Source organism: Scomber scombrus, chromosome 19 (assembly GCF_963691925.1).
Source record: "Scomber scombrus chromosome 19, fScoSco1.1, whole genome shotgun sequence".
NCBI lineage: Eukaryota > Metazoa > Chordata > Actinopteri > Scombriformes > Scombridae > Scomber > Scomber scombrus.
Genome location: NC_084988.1, coordinates 27,538,004 through 27,554,756, shown reverse-complemented (window position 1 = coordinate 27,554,756; position 16,753 = coordinate 27,538,004). Strand labels below are relative to the sequence as shown.

The 16,753-nt window shown below is 39.8% G+C and overlaps 1 protein-coding gene across 2 annotated transcripts in view; it reads right to left on the bottom strand.

Annotated features, from left to right (window-relative positions):
- The window catches only part of gabrb1 (gamma-aminobutyric acid type A receptor subunit beta1), a 74,120-nt gene that overhangs the window by 21,360 nt on the left and 36,007 nt on the right, over positions 1-16,753 (bottom strand). For both annotated transcript variants that reach the window (XM_062440950.1, XM_062440952.1), the window contains exon 4: positions 15,926-16,146. In XM_062440950.1, the coding sequence (XP_062296934.1) occupies positions 15,926-16,146 (221 nt within the window). The remainder of the gene's footprint in view (positions 1-15,925; positions 16,147-16,753) is intronic.

The window sequence follows — 16,753 nt, the reverse complement described above, 5'->3', positions numbered from 1 at the left end:
TAAATTGTTTAACTACAGAGTCACCGTTAAGCGCACACTGATACCTGTGCACCTTCATCTGGTCAACTACAATAAGTGACACATTTTACAGAGTGACATTTTTGCTTTGTAGTGATGTTTTCAACTGACATCCAAATGAATTGCACCCAAAATCTCCCTCTATGTAGCAGAAAGTCTAAACTCATGACTTCATGACCTTTTGAATGATTTGTTGGGGCAGAGTCAGAGCCTCACAGCCTCTACAAGAACTGCAGGTTAAGGCACTTACTACTACTTATGATGCTCTTGTTAATGTGCTGTTGGGTAATAAAAAACAAAGGATCCGTGTACACTGTATTAAAAGCTCCCAGCAACTTTAATAACAAAAGCACCCTGTTTTGTCTCTAATAAAAAAACAAAGCAATACTGCTCTGTGACACTCCACAGAGAGCCTTTACAGGACATGTGAAGCTCATATGTTCAAAAACATACATTGAATACAATATGTGACTGTCATGCCATCACATGTAACCATGTGACTGTGCAGCACAGGACCAGCAACACAGACTAAACTTGGCTGCTCTGTCATCTTTCATCTCTTTTTGGTATTGAGGCCAGCCATCCTCCATCAGTTACAACTGAACAGAAGTGATGCTGCTAAGCTGTGGACTACTAACTGTAAACAATCAGACCATATGTGTCTTAAATGTATTGAGCCACTAACAACCGACATGTGTATGTGCCAGTCACTGGTGAGGTCATTTTGGGAAACCTAAATATAACCCTTCTGCTGGCAGCATGCACACTGGATGAATAATTGTCGGAGCCTGCAGGGGATAATGATTCTGCAGCATGCCAGTGGGAAAGAAATCTTTCCAGTTCCTTCAGAAACTGTGAGAATCTGAGACATGTCCTCATATTATCTGAACAAAATGATTTCAGGGCAGAGGAGATAGAGAAGAAATGACAGTAGTGTGCTGATAACACATCACAAAATACATACTTTATCCTTGTACAATGTGATTTACATTCTATTGGAGCATATTACTGATATTAATGCTGATACTGAAATGAATATAATTTATGAACAATTGAAGGAATTTAAATATGTGATGGAAAGGTAGATAAAACATCAGATCACATAGTGCTGAGATGGAACTGTACACTTTAGTCTATACATATTTAGCTGGACTAGTTTAACTGTTGTTTAGATTTCTCTATTATGAAAAAAGGATAGGTCTTAACTTTAGATGGAACAAATATGTTGTTAGTGGATTTTGCCATGATGATGATGGTCCAGTGAAAACACAAGTTTAGGTTCACATTTCATACTTTAAAATGTGATTTTTCACTAAGTTTAACCAACTAGTTTTAGTAGTTGCTTACTCTCATACATCTACTTCAGATATGTATTTGTATATGTATTAGGACATGTGAAAATGCTCTGTTTAGAACAATCTGTGTCTGATATGGTTTTTCTGCAAAAATGTATAACAATCCATTTAAAATCCTTAAAATGATACATCTTTATATATATTTCTCCCCCATTAAAAATTCTAGAATCTATACATATATAAACATGTTTAATCTCAAAAGCTGTCGTGCTGGACACAGGGTGTCTCTTACTTCCCTGAAAAGTCCATTCTCAGTGGGCCAGGATTAGCTCCCAACTAGTTGTGAATTCACAAATCATGCTTGTAAATTCACACATTAAACTCAGCACAGAGCACAGAGAAACTTCACGCTTTCAGCAGATGAATGTGATAACAGCCTTCCACTGTCAAACTCTGCACATACACCATTCTGTTCAGTGAAGAAATAAGAAGATGAACTGATTTTTGAGTGGAGGGACTTTAAGTAAACATTAAACATAGAGGTGGTCATCAGGGTTGATTGAATGACTGAAAATAGAGGGTCCTCCAAAAGAACATACAACTGACATGATGATTAAACTGTCTTATATTGATGGATAAACTGTATGAATGAGAACATGCTGGCCCCTGCTTCATCATGAGTTCTGTGTTCAGGCACAGATGCAGATGGATACTGTACCATCAAGCTGACAATATCGCCATAAAAAGGATTGACAGTGTGCTGCCTGCTTTTTGCATTTTCATCACATTAATGTTTTCTCTCAATCTGGAAACAGCCTCCTCAGTGGAATGAGAATTCAAGGGCAGTATTAAAAAAGGGAGAAAGAAAAAGAGGAGGGGGAGAGGTACAGGGGGTCAAATAAGCGAGAGGGAAAGTAGAAAAATTGAATGAGATTTGGGCGAGGCAGAAGGGATATGTTATGTGTGAACTGACTTAGGGGGAATCAAGCCCAGCTTATCTGGACACACAGAGAAGTGTTTACCTTGGAGGAGAGATGGAATGATGAGGACAGCCCACAAGGCCTATGTTCACTCAGCCATGAAGGCAGGGCCAGCCAGTGTTGTTTTTGGACAAATCTAGCCAGTGCTCCCTGTCCTTTTCAGCATGCTCTTTCCTGTTTGGGTTCTAAATGTGAAGCAGTCCAGGTCTGTCCTGGTGTACTGCTCTATCCAAACCTCTTTCTCTCTTTATGTGTGTCTCTGTATGTCCGTGCGCGCACGTGAATGTGTGTGTGTCTGTGTGTGAGAAAGCCGGCTCTAAACTCCCTTTTCCCTACAGGGTGATGCACCTGATCTAAACAGTCATGCAGCTTTGTGGGTGAATCTTATTAACAACATATTACCAAGATACAGTACACAGGGCCATGTCATCAGGCCTGGATGTGGAGTAATGCAAATAAGGGGCCAGGCTTTAAACCACACATCTTCTTTGCTATCACAATAGCCACCAAAGTACACATTAGAAGCAACATTAGTAACTGCCAAATTTTACAAAATGAACAAAGAGCTCCTTCCAGTTTTTTAAGAAATACTCAATACACATTATTCATGAAACAAGAGCCAATAAATGAATGCTTGTTACAATTATCTATGTTAATGCATGAATGCTATTATTATGTATACTCTATGTAATGCTGTTTATATATAAATAATGCCTCATTTATTACTGTATGGCAAATAACACATTAATGTTAGTTTATGGTAGTTTAACAAATGGTAAATGGACTGTACTTAATAGCACTTTTCTAGTCTTTTGACCACTCAAAATCATTTTCCTCACATGTCACATTCACCCATTCACACACATTCACACACTGATGACAGGAGCTACCATACAGGGTGCCAACCTGCTCATCAGGAGGGAGACTAACATTCACTCACACATCCACACACCATTGGCGCAGAAATCAGGAGTAATTTGGGGTTAAGTATCTTGCCCAAGGACACATGGACGTGTGGACTGGAGGAGCCGGGAATCAAACTGCCAATGTTCTGATTGGTGAACGCCTGCTCTACCTCCTGAGTCACAGCCATCCAACTGAACATAAGCATCTGCATTATGAATGTAGTGACCCAACATAGTCATATTTAGTTTCGTTGATAGGGAGCTGGGGCTTTATTTATTTATGTTCGCAAAAAAACTGAAAATGTTGGCTAAAACAAAACTTAGAACTGTGTGCACACACAAATGCATTATGAATCACAATTAACTTGAGAAAGTGTGCACTTGGATGAACCTCATATATAACCCCCTACACTCCCACAGCTTACCATAAATGGTCAATGCAAAAGCTCTCATTAACATTGATGTACATGTTGTTCCTGTGCAGCACAGCAGCAGTAACAGAAGACAGCTGCAGCAGCTGTTAATACAAATGAAACAATTCCCCAAATTAAACAAGGCGGTCAGACATGGAGGTAGATGTCAGTGTCAGTGTATGGACTAGTGGAGGTGCAAGGAAGGTCACTGCTTGGTGTTTGACACATATCTGCGGTATATAGACACATACATGACTCCATAATCAATACCTAAAATTCAATAAGCACTTTATTGATTTATATTTACTCAAAAATCCTGCATACAGGTGTTTCTCTTATTTACACAGTCCAAACATTACAGAAAAAAAACACCTGCCTAATATTGTAGATCTCCCCTTGTGCCACCAAACCAGCTCTGTTCCATTGATACATGGACTCAAAAAGACCTCTGAAGGTGTCCTCTGGTATCTGGCACTAACATGTTAGCAACTTAAGTAAGTTGTGAGGTGGGGGTTGCTATGGATCATTCCCACAGATGCTCAATCGGATTGAGATCTGGGGAATTTGGAGGCCAAGGCAACACCTTGTCATGGTATTATTTCTACAAGTTTTGCAGTGTGGCAGGGTGCATTATCCTTATACCGTTGCCATGAAGAGGTGAACTTGGTCTGCAACAATGTTTAGGTAGGTGGTTCATGTCAAAGTAAGTATCCATATGAATGCAGTACCCAAGGTTTCTCAGCAGCAAGCTACTGGCTTGCCTTCTTCCAGAGTGCATCCTGGTGCCATCTCTTCAGAAGATAAATAATGCACATAATGCACACAGACATCCACATGATCTAAAAGAAAACATGATAGGGGCGGCTTTGGCTGAGGAGGTAGAGTGAGTCGTCCACCAATGGGAAGATTGTCCACATGTCCATGTGGCCTTGGACAACTTAGCCCCAAATTGCTGCCGCTGTCTGCGCCAATGGTGTGTGAATGTGTGTGAATGGTTAGTCTCCCTCCTGATGAGCAGGTTTGCACCCTGTGTGGTAGCTCCTGTCATCAGTGTATGAATGTGTGTGAATGGGTGAATGTGACATGTAGTGTAAAAGTGATTTGAGTGGTCAAAAAGATTAGAAAAGTGCTGTATAAGTACAGTCCATTTATCATTTACCATGATACATCAGACCAGGTCATCTCTTTCCATTGCTCCATAGTTCAGTTCTGATGCTCATATGCCCATTGTAAGCACTTTCGGTGATGGACAGTGGTCAGCATGGGCAAGCTGTAATGCCAGGTGCTGTCTATCATAGCCAGCATTAACTTTTTTCAGCAATATGTGCTACAGTAGCTCCAGATGGGCTAGCCTTCACTTCCCACATGCATCAGTAAACCTTGGGTGCCCGTGACCCTGTCACAGGTTTATCAGTTGTTCTTGGACCACTTTTGATGGGTACTGACCAATGCATACCGGGAAAACCCCACAAGACCTGCCGTTTAGGAGATACCCAGATGATGACCCAGTCATCTAGCCATCACAATTTGGCCCTTATCAAACTTGTTTGGATCTTTATGCTTACCCATTTGTCCTGCTTCCCACACATTAACTTCAAGAACTGACTGTTCACTTGCTACCTAATGTATTTCAGCCCTTCACAGGTGCTGTTTTAATGAGATAATCAATGTTATTCACTTTGCCTGTCAGTGGTTTTAATGTTTTGGCTGATCAATGTATGAGTCCAGGTGGTGAAGATAGCAGAGTGTGTGTGTACTGGCCATCACAGTGTCTCCAGTGACAGCACAGTCACTGCAGCAATTTTACACATTAAAACTATATGAGAGATTAAATTGTACTTGATGATATATGCACAATAATAGGAGATATTAAAAAACTATTAGCGCTCTATCCTCAAATTCTTTAAATTTATTTGATGTCATCTTGGATTTCTGCACCTGCCACATCCTGGCATTTAAGCAGCACATTGCTGCTCCACTACTGGCCATGAGTGTGAGCACCCATACCGGTCTCTTCAATATGCATACAAATTCTGTTTACAAGTCCAATTTTGCATGCAGGTGATACGCCAATCCATCCCAATTACTTATGTGGAGAGTAGAGCAATTTTACATCAAAATATGTAACAGCTACGATGGTCTGTGTCCATGTAACATGACTGTCATGTGTCATCCATTGCAGTGAAACAAACCAAAAAAAAGGCTGACATTGTTTTTATTTTTTATAGTGGTTGGAAACTAATATTTTAACATAGTTTCAGAATCAAAAAGTGTTTTGATAACATTTCTGTCAAGAAATGTTCATTTTATTTTCATAGTCTTTGTTCATTGGAGGCCAGCTACAGTCTGGCCGGTTGAAGTAGGCTGTAGAGGTTTCATTGCCAACAACATCCAAGCTGCTCTGAGAGATGGGAGTCCGAGGGAATGACCATCGGCAGAGTGTCAAAGAACTCTCAAGGGCTGCTGAGATGGGGAGCCAGTTGCTGTGGCTAAAGAGAAAGGACTGCACCTCAGCCCCCAAGTGAGTAGATGGCATGTTGGGGTTGAGCCCGGGACGCCAGGATTCACTACTGAGGAAGTAGGGCGCCCACTTGACAACCCAGAGGATGCCATCACTCACTTGGCCATCCCACAGAGTCCTGGCAGCTTGCCTCAAGTGTGCAACTAAGAGATAATAACATCCAGTCCTACACAATAGATCATTGAATGTATATGATGTTTAGTTTGTTAGTTATTACAAAGATTTTTAACTATCAGTGTGTGTAGGTGCAGGAGCACACCCAAACTCAGTGACCTCTGACCTGACGGTATAAGTATGTGACTAGACTTATTACATTATATATTGATTAATTAAGATTAATTATTAATTAAAAAGGATGAATTTTATTTGTATCAGTAAGTGTGCGTTCTTCTCCATCCTCAGGTGGTGAGGGCGGAGCTTAACCTTTAAGTTTGAAAAGTGACATAAGATGCGGTGATGGCAGGTGAAGCAGCGATACTGTAAAAGAAACATCATATTGCCTTCATATTTTGTTTTCATGTTTGACAATAAATTCTAATCATTTGTGAACCACAACTCTCATTGGACCTTTTATGGCTGTGCGTCTGACACACTGCTGACTCCACTGTGGTAAAAAAAATAAATAGGACACAGGAGTTAAAGGACAAACTCATTTGTGTGTTGATGACGCTGACCAACATAATGAGTGAGTCATCAATTTGCAAGCACGTAACTTTTCAGATATGGAATGGAATACAATGATTCTCATTTGAAAATGCAGGCCAATTTTCTCTCCACACAAAGGAATGCATTAGTAATCAATACAGCCCCTCCTCTTTCTCCAAAAACACGCCTTCTAGCTACAAGACGTTTGAGCATTCTTTGTTTTCTTCTTTGTTCATGTTGCTCCTGTTTACCTTGCTGACTGCTGCTGCTCCTCTGTGTTCTGTGTTCTAAGATAAGATAAGATATTTCTTTATGAGACCCTCGATGGGTAACAAGATGTTATGTTATTTGTATTTATTTTATGTAACAGTGTAATGATGTTCATTTAAAAAACAATAACAAACACACAAAAGGAACACCATTTTTTTTCAGATTTCCGAGCACCCTAGGGATGACTTGAACTTGAAACCCAGAATTTGTTGTTTTGCTATTGGCTGACCGGAGGGCCACGTAACTGTCACTTAAGCTTTTCTTTTAATGATATAGTCACCAAACGTGTGTTCTTGATAACTCAACAATAAGACAGCTCAGTGTTAAGGCCATCAGGGGCCCGTTTCAGAAAGCAGGTTAAGTGAAAACTCTGAGTTAGTTAACCCTGAGATGAGGGAAACTCTGGTTTTTCGGTTTCACAAAGCCAGTTCAGCTTAACTCCGAGTCAGTTACCCTGGCAACATACTCCGTGAACCTAACCTGCTCGCTGGCAGGTTTTCTTCAACTAACCCTGAGTTTCTCTTCCTTTTTAACTGAAGCCTGCAGACTGAAGGAGCTGTCAGACATTTCTTAAAGAGTTAGTTAATATTGAAGCACAAATACGAAGCAGAAATCTCCGTCAGAGGGTGATCAGACCCCGCTGGGATGTTTTAGTTGTTTGAGTGTTTCCGTTTTTCTGTATAATCGATCATTTTATCCGAACAATATTCTCAGCCCTCGTATCGTCTGTACGACACATCGTGGACATGCTCTCAGTTCTCAGCATGTTCTCAGCTGAGTTCAATTATTTCTTTTTTTTTTTGTTCTTTGCCAATGAAAGTTTTATGTAACATCTGTGATGCAGAGCATGTTACCAAGGCAACCTTCTGTCAGGCTGTCATACACGTGATATTTGAAAGTTATTGATAGCCAAGTGGTTACTGCGCATGCCTCATAATGACAGTGTCCCTGGTTCGATTCCTGCGATTCCTACAGGTCTCTCCCTGTTTCTTGTCAACCTTTATACCAGCTAATGTTAAATTAAGGTGAAAGTGCCCAAACATAAATCTTTTTTTAAAAAAAAGAAAAAAGAAATGTGAGTCTTGCACTGAAACGTTTACACTTAGGTAGTGTTGTATGTATAAAGGCATTTAGGTGTTGCTTTCAAATATACAATATTAAATACTGGCAGTGGTTTTTTTTGCTTAGAATATTTCACTAAGTACTGAAATATATCACATGTTGAATGTAGCCACTGAATGTTGTTTAATGAGGGCAGGCTAAACAACATCACAGCTGCTTGTAATGAAATTATACCTTATCCTACTTTAGCTATATTTTATATTTCATATTCAGTTGCTGCCAAGTAGGCCTGCGTTTTGTACCTGTTGGGGTCTGCATGAATATTAAATGTGCCGCGCACACGCACACACACAGAATATAAATGTTGAATAAGTGGAACACTCGAGACAAAACTTTTTTTAGACTTGGTTGGTAATTTTCTGCCACATCAGCTCATGTTCTTTTGCTGCTGCTACTGTATTGCTAGTTTCCTTAAGTATATTCTCATCATCTGCATTCATTAATATTTCTAACTCCACTGGGGAGAAGTAGGAGGACTGAGCCCTTTCTTTCACCTGTTGCCATGGTGAATCATGTTATCTGTGCTCCATTGATGAGGGCTTGGTATCTCCTCACGCACGAGCTTCACTCAGAGTTACTTTGACTCAGAGTTGATTGAACTAACTGTTATCACCTGTTCTGAAACCAAAAACTCTGAGTTTGACAGCTCAGAGTCGGTCAACTTAGAGTTAAGGTTTTAACTCAGAGTTAGTTAAACCTGCTTCCTGAAACAGGTCCCTGGTCTAATCATTTCTGTTTTGATTCCGAGTTTTATAACTAAGTTCGGGAACAAAGACAACGCCTCATACCCCCCTCATTTTCTAAGCTCTCACATCCCTCCTTCCCAGACCCTTTTGAACATTCTCTCTCTTTTGTTTGATTTCAGGAACCATGGAGGACAGGCCGAAAGAGATGACTCCCCCACCTAGAGTCTCACCCCACACTGGTTCCGTTGCTATACCCACCACAAGATCAGTACTGCATCCCACACCTCCATCCATCCAGCCGGATCCTGATTCTCACCTCATTCTTTCATCCCTCACCTTACACCCTCATCCCTTCATCCCCAATCCTTCGACCCTCAACCCTCATCCCTTCATCCCCAACCCTTGGACCCTCTATCCTCATCCGTTTATCCCTTCATCCCTCCACCACTAACCCTTTTACCAGTGTCGCAATAAATCTTTCAACTCATATCCGAGTTGGCGTGGTCTTTGTCACTGAAAGATGTATAATAAATAATAAAGACTGTGGAAATAACACACACACACACGCACACATGCACACACACACACACACACACACACACACACACACACACACACATGCACACACATTTTCTGCACAAGTGTGCACATTAACTCATTAAGTTGGTGCAGCTGTTTACTTTTCATAATTGGGTCACACAAGAACTCATTCCCTACAATGTTGTAATTATATCTTTAACTGAAACGTCCTTTGCTGTCTTATCTTCCAATCATTTTAAATAGAAGGATATTTATAACTACACATTATCACTGAGTTAAAATATAGATATAATATATAATTAAACACATCCCAAAAATTGTGAAAAACACTAATGTTTTGTTTTTCAAGCCTGGGTATTGTCTGGTATCTTCCTTTTTAGGCTGAATACAAAGCCAACAACCTCTGCCAATCACAGAGGAAGTTCACACTGTATGTAGCCTGAGAGGCAAAAACCAGGATCAAAGAAATGCCTGTTTCTGTGAGAACTGGAGAGATGGGCTTGCATGGCCCAAGGCTTGCCAGATAAGTTTGACTGTCTCAAGAATGTGGCCTTTGCATTGATTTCAGCATTAGGATCAACTTTGAATCCCATGTGAAGCCAAATGACTGCGGACCATTGAGAGGCAACTGAAAGTCTCCAAATACGGACCAGAGTTCACGCAGTGCAGCAAAGAAAAGAAGGGAAGAGAGTAGCACTAAATGAGTAAGAATGCATCAATCCTTTTTTGCTGACCAAGTCATTTTTATACATTTGCAGAAATAAAGTGTGTGTGTGTGTGTGTGTGTGTGTGTGTGTGTGTGTGTGTGTGTGTGTGTGTGTGCGTGCGCGCGTGCACGCGTGCGTGCAGATCTTTTGGCATGCAAAGTCTAGATGGGGAACTGGCTCTGGGGTCTGTGAATATTTTTAAACATTGTAAAGTGGCTCATGACATCCATAAGATTTCTGACTCCTGCCCTACACTGAAAAAGGTTGTTATCAAACGATAAATAACTGTAGGATTCAGTCACCACATTATCTGTTGTCCTGACAACCACGTTGATGTGCTAGTCAACTGTTAGAGGCCTGCTGCTCCACCACCTGCCACACCACAACCAAACCCTGTACAGCATGATGGAGCTGACCAAATCAAACCAAAAACAGTCAACACACACTGTTCAACCAAACATGGATACACACACACACTAATGTAAGGAACAGGAAGGTGATATAACCAGTGTAGGGGGTTACGTGTTACAAAGTAACACATTAAAGTACTTGGATGACTTTTTTGATGTAATGAGTAACCTAACGCGTTAGTTCCACTATTTAATTACTCAGTTGTTTAGTTATGTTTTCAAAAAGGTAATCTGTTATTATTTATTAACCAACTATTCCTGTAGCTACCTTTTTACCACAAGAAAAGAAAATCTGCCTCAAATTTGCACCGTTACTACTTTTTTAGCAGGCAGGCACCTAGCTACACTGTGCGTGTATGGCAGCTCAGAAGGGACATCATTCACTTTGTGGAAATATTCACATTATTTTGAATGTACAGTAACATGCAAGTTGTGCCCGGGAAACAAGAGCCTGTCAACTGCAAGGAACTCTACTTCAAACTTGAATAAGCATGTGTTTAGAAAGGTATATGGTATGTGTTTAGAAAGCATATCACTTTAATTTGCAAGTGACTTATTATATATATTGCACTTTTAGATGGGGAACTGTGCAATAAAGAGCTGTAAATGGAACATTGTGTGTGTCATTCCTGCTATTAGTGTAAAGATTTACAGATGATGATCCAGACTTGTCTGTGTGATGATGGTACAGTCATTATATTTAAAGGAGGTCTGGACTAAAACTACATGAGGACTCACAAAGTAACACTAACGTACTCTAACCACTTACTGTTCTCAGAAGGTAGTGCTGTAATGTAACTAGTTACTTTTTAATGGCAGTAATTTTGTAATGTAATTAGTTACTTTTAAAAGTAACATTCCCCAACAGAGGATATAATATACCTCTGGCAAACATGTTGGTTCAACATGAGTCTTTACTTCATCTTTCTAAACTTACAGTAAACCAAAATGTGTAGAGAGAGAAAAGTTACACTGTTAAAACATTTTTTTTTTTAAATTGATACAATGGATCAAGACCATAGACTGTATATAATAAATGGACGTAACATCCGTGACGTCACCCATTGGTTTGTGGACTGCTGCTCAGAGGCCAATAGTTTCGGATCTGAGGAGTGCCATTTTGAAAATTTCAGGTGCATGCTGGGAAAAATAAAAACACGGATTCTACTTATATGGGCATCAGGAGGAGCATGAAGCGGAGCGGGGGAGGTTGCGAGGGCTGGATCTACCACAGTCTACACCGGCAACCTGGTGATGCTAACCAAATTAGCTGTTACGACTATAACCACAAAACTCCGGAGAAAACTGTCGGTGTGAAACAAGTTCACGGCTATTTCCTGCAGTCTATCTGTCCGCCCTCCTGAACCTGTGAATCAATCAACCTGTCAATCACGACGTAGCCACGCCCTAATGCATACCCTGCTTTATCGTCAAATATAAAATCAGGGAGGCCAAAATGTCCCAAATGAACATCATACTGCATTGAAGAAGGCTTTAAACTAGCGATTGAGACCATAAACACATTTTGAAAACGTTTACTGAGGTTAGAAATCAAGTGAGAAGTTGGTGAATTCTCCATTGACTTGTATAGAGACGGAAGTCCTTTTGACACCAAAACGGTCGCCCCCTGGTGGCCTTTTGATAGAATGCAGTTTTAAGTTACTTTCCGCGTTGGCCTCATTTCAGAGGACCGGAACTCCCCGTCTGATCGAGACCCACAGCATTGACTGACTATTACACTAAAATTTTGACCAGATTTGATCATAATCTGTCAAAAACTGTGTGAAATGACATGTGAGTCTACACAAAATCCCAACTAAGGACTTAAATGGGCACCAGAAAACGTGTGTATGTTAGAGTGAGTTGAAATGTCATAAATAGATGCTGATCCAGGACAAATCTTGATGTATGCCAGAGTTAGCAGCTTTCTAACTTTGCCTCAAAGCTAAAAAACAAAACACTCAGCCGAAATCTGTCAAATCATCATTCTTCTCCCTCTGAAATGCAGAAAGCTTTTGAACTTGGAGGACTGAATTACTGACAGCGACTGGCCCACTGTTTCCTCAGTTAACTGCACACTGCTCACTTCATTGTTGCTGTGCTCTGCAGCAGAGGGCACGGCTGTGTGTACACTGCACCAGGAGAGCCTCTATAAATGATTCACCCACTGGTTCTACCTCAAAGCTCCAGAGGAGACGCAGAAAGAGCAACACTTAGTCTCTGATGGAAGCCTTTGAGGAATGTTCTCCATGCAAATGAGCTGCTGCTACTAGAACCCTGCAGTGTTTTATATGGAAACATGGCTAGCAGGCCTACTCCAATTAGGATTTGTTGGTATTGAGAAAAAAGGACTGGGAGAGCACATTTCCATACACAGGTCGTGTAGGGAATAAAGCTCTATTAGGGGAGACTGGGGTAAGATGAGCCATTTTTCATATTGAACATCACTACATCAAGGCAATCATAGTTTTGTCGATAACTAATATATCTGCATATATTTCAGGATGTTGTGCATCCCTTCAAACAAACAGAATGAGTGTAAACTGTTTCAATAATAAAGCATGTCCAAAAAAAGTGGTCTTATGGCACAACTTACAGTGGTAAGGGTATGGGGTAAGTTGATCATAGGAGCGGGGTAAGTTGAGCCATATCCCTCCTCCCCCCACCCTCCTCCCCACCTTCTCCCTCCCTAAATAACAGTCACTTCTTCACATTCATGTGTATTTTTATTTATTATACACAATTCAACAGGTACAATACCCTTTTTTAAAAATTATTATTGCATATTACTGCTAAACAGCTTTTTTGTAAAAAAACAAAAACAAAAAAAAAACCCATTTAAACATGACAATGCCTTAAAGTGTTCTTAGGAAGAGAACAAGTGAGAATGCCTTAAAGTGCACTTGGAAGAGAACATTAACAGCTGTGGTCAGTTATGGACTAGTAACATATTTGAACAATCTGAACTGAAACTCTCATCCTCTCATCAAAAGAGAAGATAGATAGAGGAAGAAAGGAAGGATCCTTTCTTCCTCTATCTATCTTCTCTTTTATCCATCTTCGTTAAACTCCTCCCTCCATCTTCCTCTCGTTCCATCTATCCCCAACCCACCGGCTCAACTTACCCCTGGCCAAATGGCTCAACTTACCCCAGAGATACCATTTTGACTTTATTAGTCCCCACAGCTAAAATGGTGCACTTTTATGCTAGGTTTATGACCTCATGTTGTAGCTCATAGATACCACAATTGATTTATAAAACAAATTTAAAATTATCTATTTTGTTCTAAATACAATTCTCATGAAACTTATGATAGACTAAATTCACTTTCAAGAGTGAAAAATGTTTTTTTGGAAATAAAGATCTAACCACTTTACCCATGTGGTTGTTACCTTCACAGACTCCATGAAATGATGCCTTCCTCCTAAATATTTGGTCACATGATCAATGTTTTTTACCGTTTCCTGGCAACAAGGGGTGGCTCAACTTACCCTTTGGCTCAACTTACCCCAGTCTCCTACAGCCACTTTTTGGAAGCCAATCAGCTTTAAAATGTGAAGCAACCATTCATGTAATTATTAATCCAACATTGTTAGACGGTATTATTGCTTGGAAGTGAGACTTGTTTTTTTCTTATTTACTGTTCATTACACAACAGTTAGTTCCAACTTGGCACTGTGATTGGCTGACTGGCAGTATAATGAGTCACAATTTCTACTGATATACTGCAGCTTTCCCCACTGCAGTGGTTCCCAAAGGAGGTGCAGTGGCACCCTGTTGTGCCCTGAGAATAGACCAAGGGTGCTGCTGCAAGATGTGCTCATTTAAATGACAGTCAGTCTGGTCCACAGCTTGAGTCCAGACAACTATTGGATGGACTGCCATGAAATTATAAATATGTTTGGTTCAAAGACAATGAAGTCAGGGGCGTTTTTGATGTTCCACAATTTCACAATAGTACCAGTAACTGATGATCCAGCTTCTACCAGTGTCTATACAACTATAACTGAATCACACTAAAACTAGATTGCATTTAATTGTAATACTTAACAAGGAAACACAAATGTTAGTGAAAAGAGACAGGGCTAATGTTAGCCAGTAAGCTAGCAAGTAACATTGATTATTTAACGTTATGTAAAGAAAGCTCATAAACATGCAGCTGCTGTTTTGACTGAAACTGTTTGAAAAAATATTCTTATGTCCATCTTGTTTTGTAGGATGTATTTCAGTGCTGCTTCTAATAACAAAGGTCAATAAGCTAACTCTAATGTTAAAGACTTCTGGGTTAGGGTTAAAACCACTGACGCTAAAGTCACTTTAAAGAGGAATTCTCAGGGTTCGCTGTGTGTAGATCAAATGCAAATAAAAACATTTTTCATACTATATTATCAAGGCTAAAAAATACTGAATGTGAAAAGAGAATTTAACAATTTCTGAAGCTATCCAATCTAAAATATCTGAGGGTGCAGGACGCCTCTGAATGAAGCCGACTGACTTTTAGTGATCTCCTGACTTTTCCTCTAGCACCATCATGAGGTTCACATTAGTGATTAGAATGAAATGTCTAAAACTATTGGATGGATTTCCATTCATGTTCCCCACAGGATCAACTGTAATAACTTTAATGAGTGCTGTGGGCAGGGCCATTTCACATAAGGCTGTAAAAACCATGGATACCAAATTGAATAGTGCAGTTACTTTTGATAGTGATGTCTGTTTGATCTAGGTAGTTTGATTGAATACATTTTTACAAGAGATATGAATAACAATCATTTGCAGCTGAAAAGGTTGGACATGCATGTATGTGTCATGTCAGGCAGTTTGGAGTGAACAGGGAACACAGGCAAGTTCATGATGCTTGTTATAATGTACATTTTCAAACAATAACTCTTGGTTATTATATCAGTTTTGGTCAGTTTTACGATCATGTTTACAAAGGTTACTGATACATATACAATTACAAATAAACCTTTGGCAGCAGCCGCAGAAAAGTTCTATAATTAATTAATTTAAGACTCATCTTAACTAGCTTAGATTTAACATTTCCCCTGTCTTGTTGGCGTTACAATACAGCCAAACAATTGCAACAAGATGAAATCATATAGAAGGTACAGAATAACAATACTCAGTGGAGCAAACCAAGACATCACATTGTTCAACGTGCTGCATATCTTATTGGGCCAACAACTGGATTGTGCTGGTGTATAAACGTGTATGTCAAATTCTTGTTAATGTGAAAGAAAATGGAATAGGATTGTTAACAACACTTCTGCCATCCACTTAACTTGTCTCTGCAATGATGACCTTTGTTAAAAAGTCTCACAAAGGTTTTAAAAGTTCAGGTTATGAGAATGTTCCAGGTTGTTAAGTTCCTACAGAGGAAAAGGGCTATAAAGTGATAACAGCTCTCACCTGAGACCATAAAGCACGGTTCCATCAGGGTGCAGTCTGATCATTCGGTTTTTCACTGTCACCCCGTGGACAAAGGACTTCTTATCATTAATGAAGTAGGTATCAGGAACCCACAGCTGGTCTGCCACCCGGTTGTCCAGAGTGAGGTTGAGAGGGATGCCAGTGTAGGAGAGGCGCTTGTCCCTCCAGGACTGCTGGAAGTACATGGTGATGGTGTAGTCCTGTGGTAATGACACAGGGTGAGAGGAAGGTCAGCACATCAACATGGACAAGCTGTTGAGTCATGGGTCTCTCCTGCTCTGTGTAATTTACTGTGTCTGACTGTTGTTCTGTTTCTTCTATCCCTGTGAGAACTGGTTTCACGTTTTAGACCCATTCACCTAGCAGTTTATTTTAAGCTGAGATTAATTTTAAATATATGTTAGGGTTAAATCTAGGGTCCATTTAGGAGTATGATTTAAGTTTAAGTTTAGACTTAAAGGCTAGGGTTACATTTTTGTCATATACTGAATGCATTTAAAAACCTCCTTCATGGTACATTCATGAAAAAGAATGACAGCAATCCACAGATGTGTTGTTTGAAGTTGAAATAAAATCCAGCAGGCCAAATGAGACAACAATATGGACAATTAGAAAAGGTTCATATGAATTTAAAGGCCATCTCTCAAATCTTAAATGTGTGTGTACTTGAACGCACCACCAAGAAAACAATGAAAAAAGTCATTTTTTCAGTTACACTAGCTTGTGAAAATGCAGTAATATATTTGAATAATAGGTAATGATTTACAGTAAATAAAATACAGATTGTTGATTATGATGGAAGCTGAG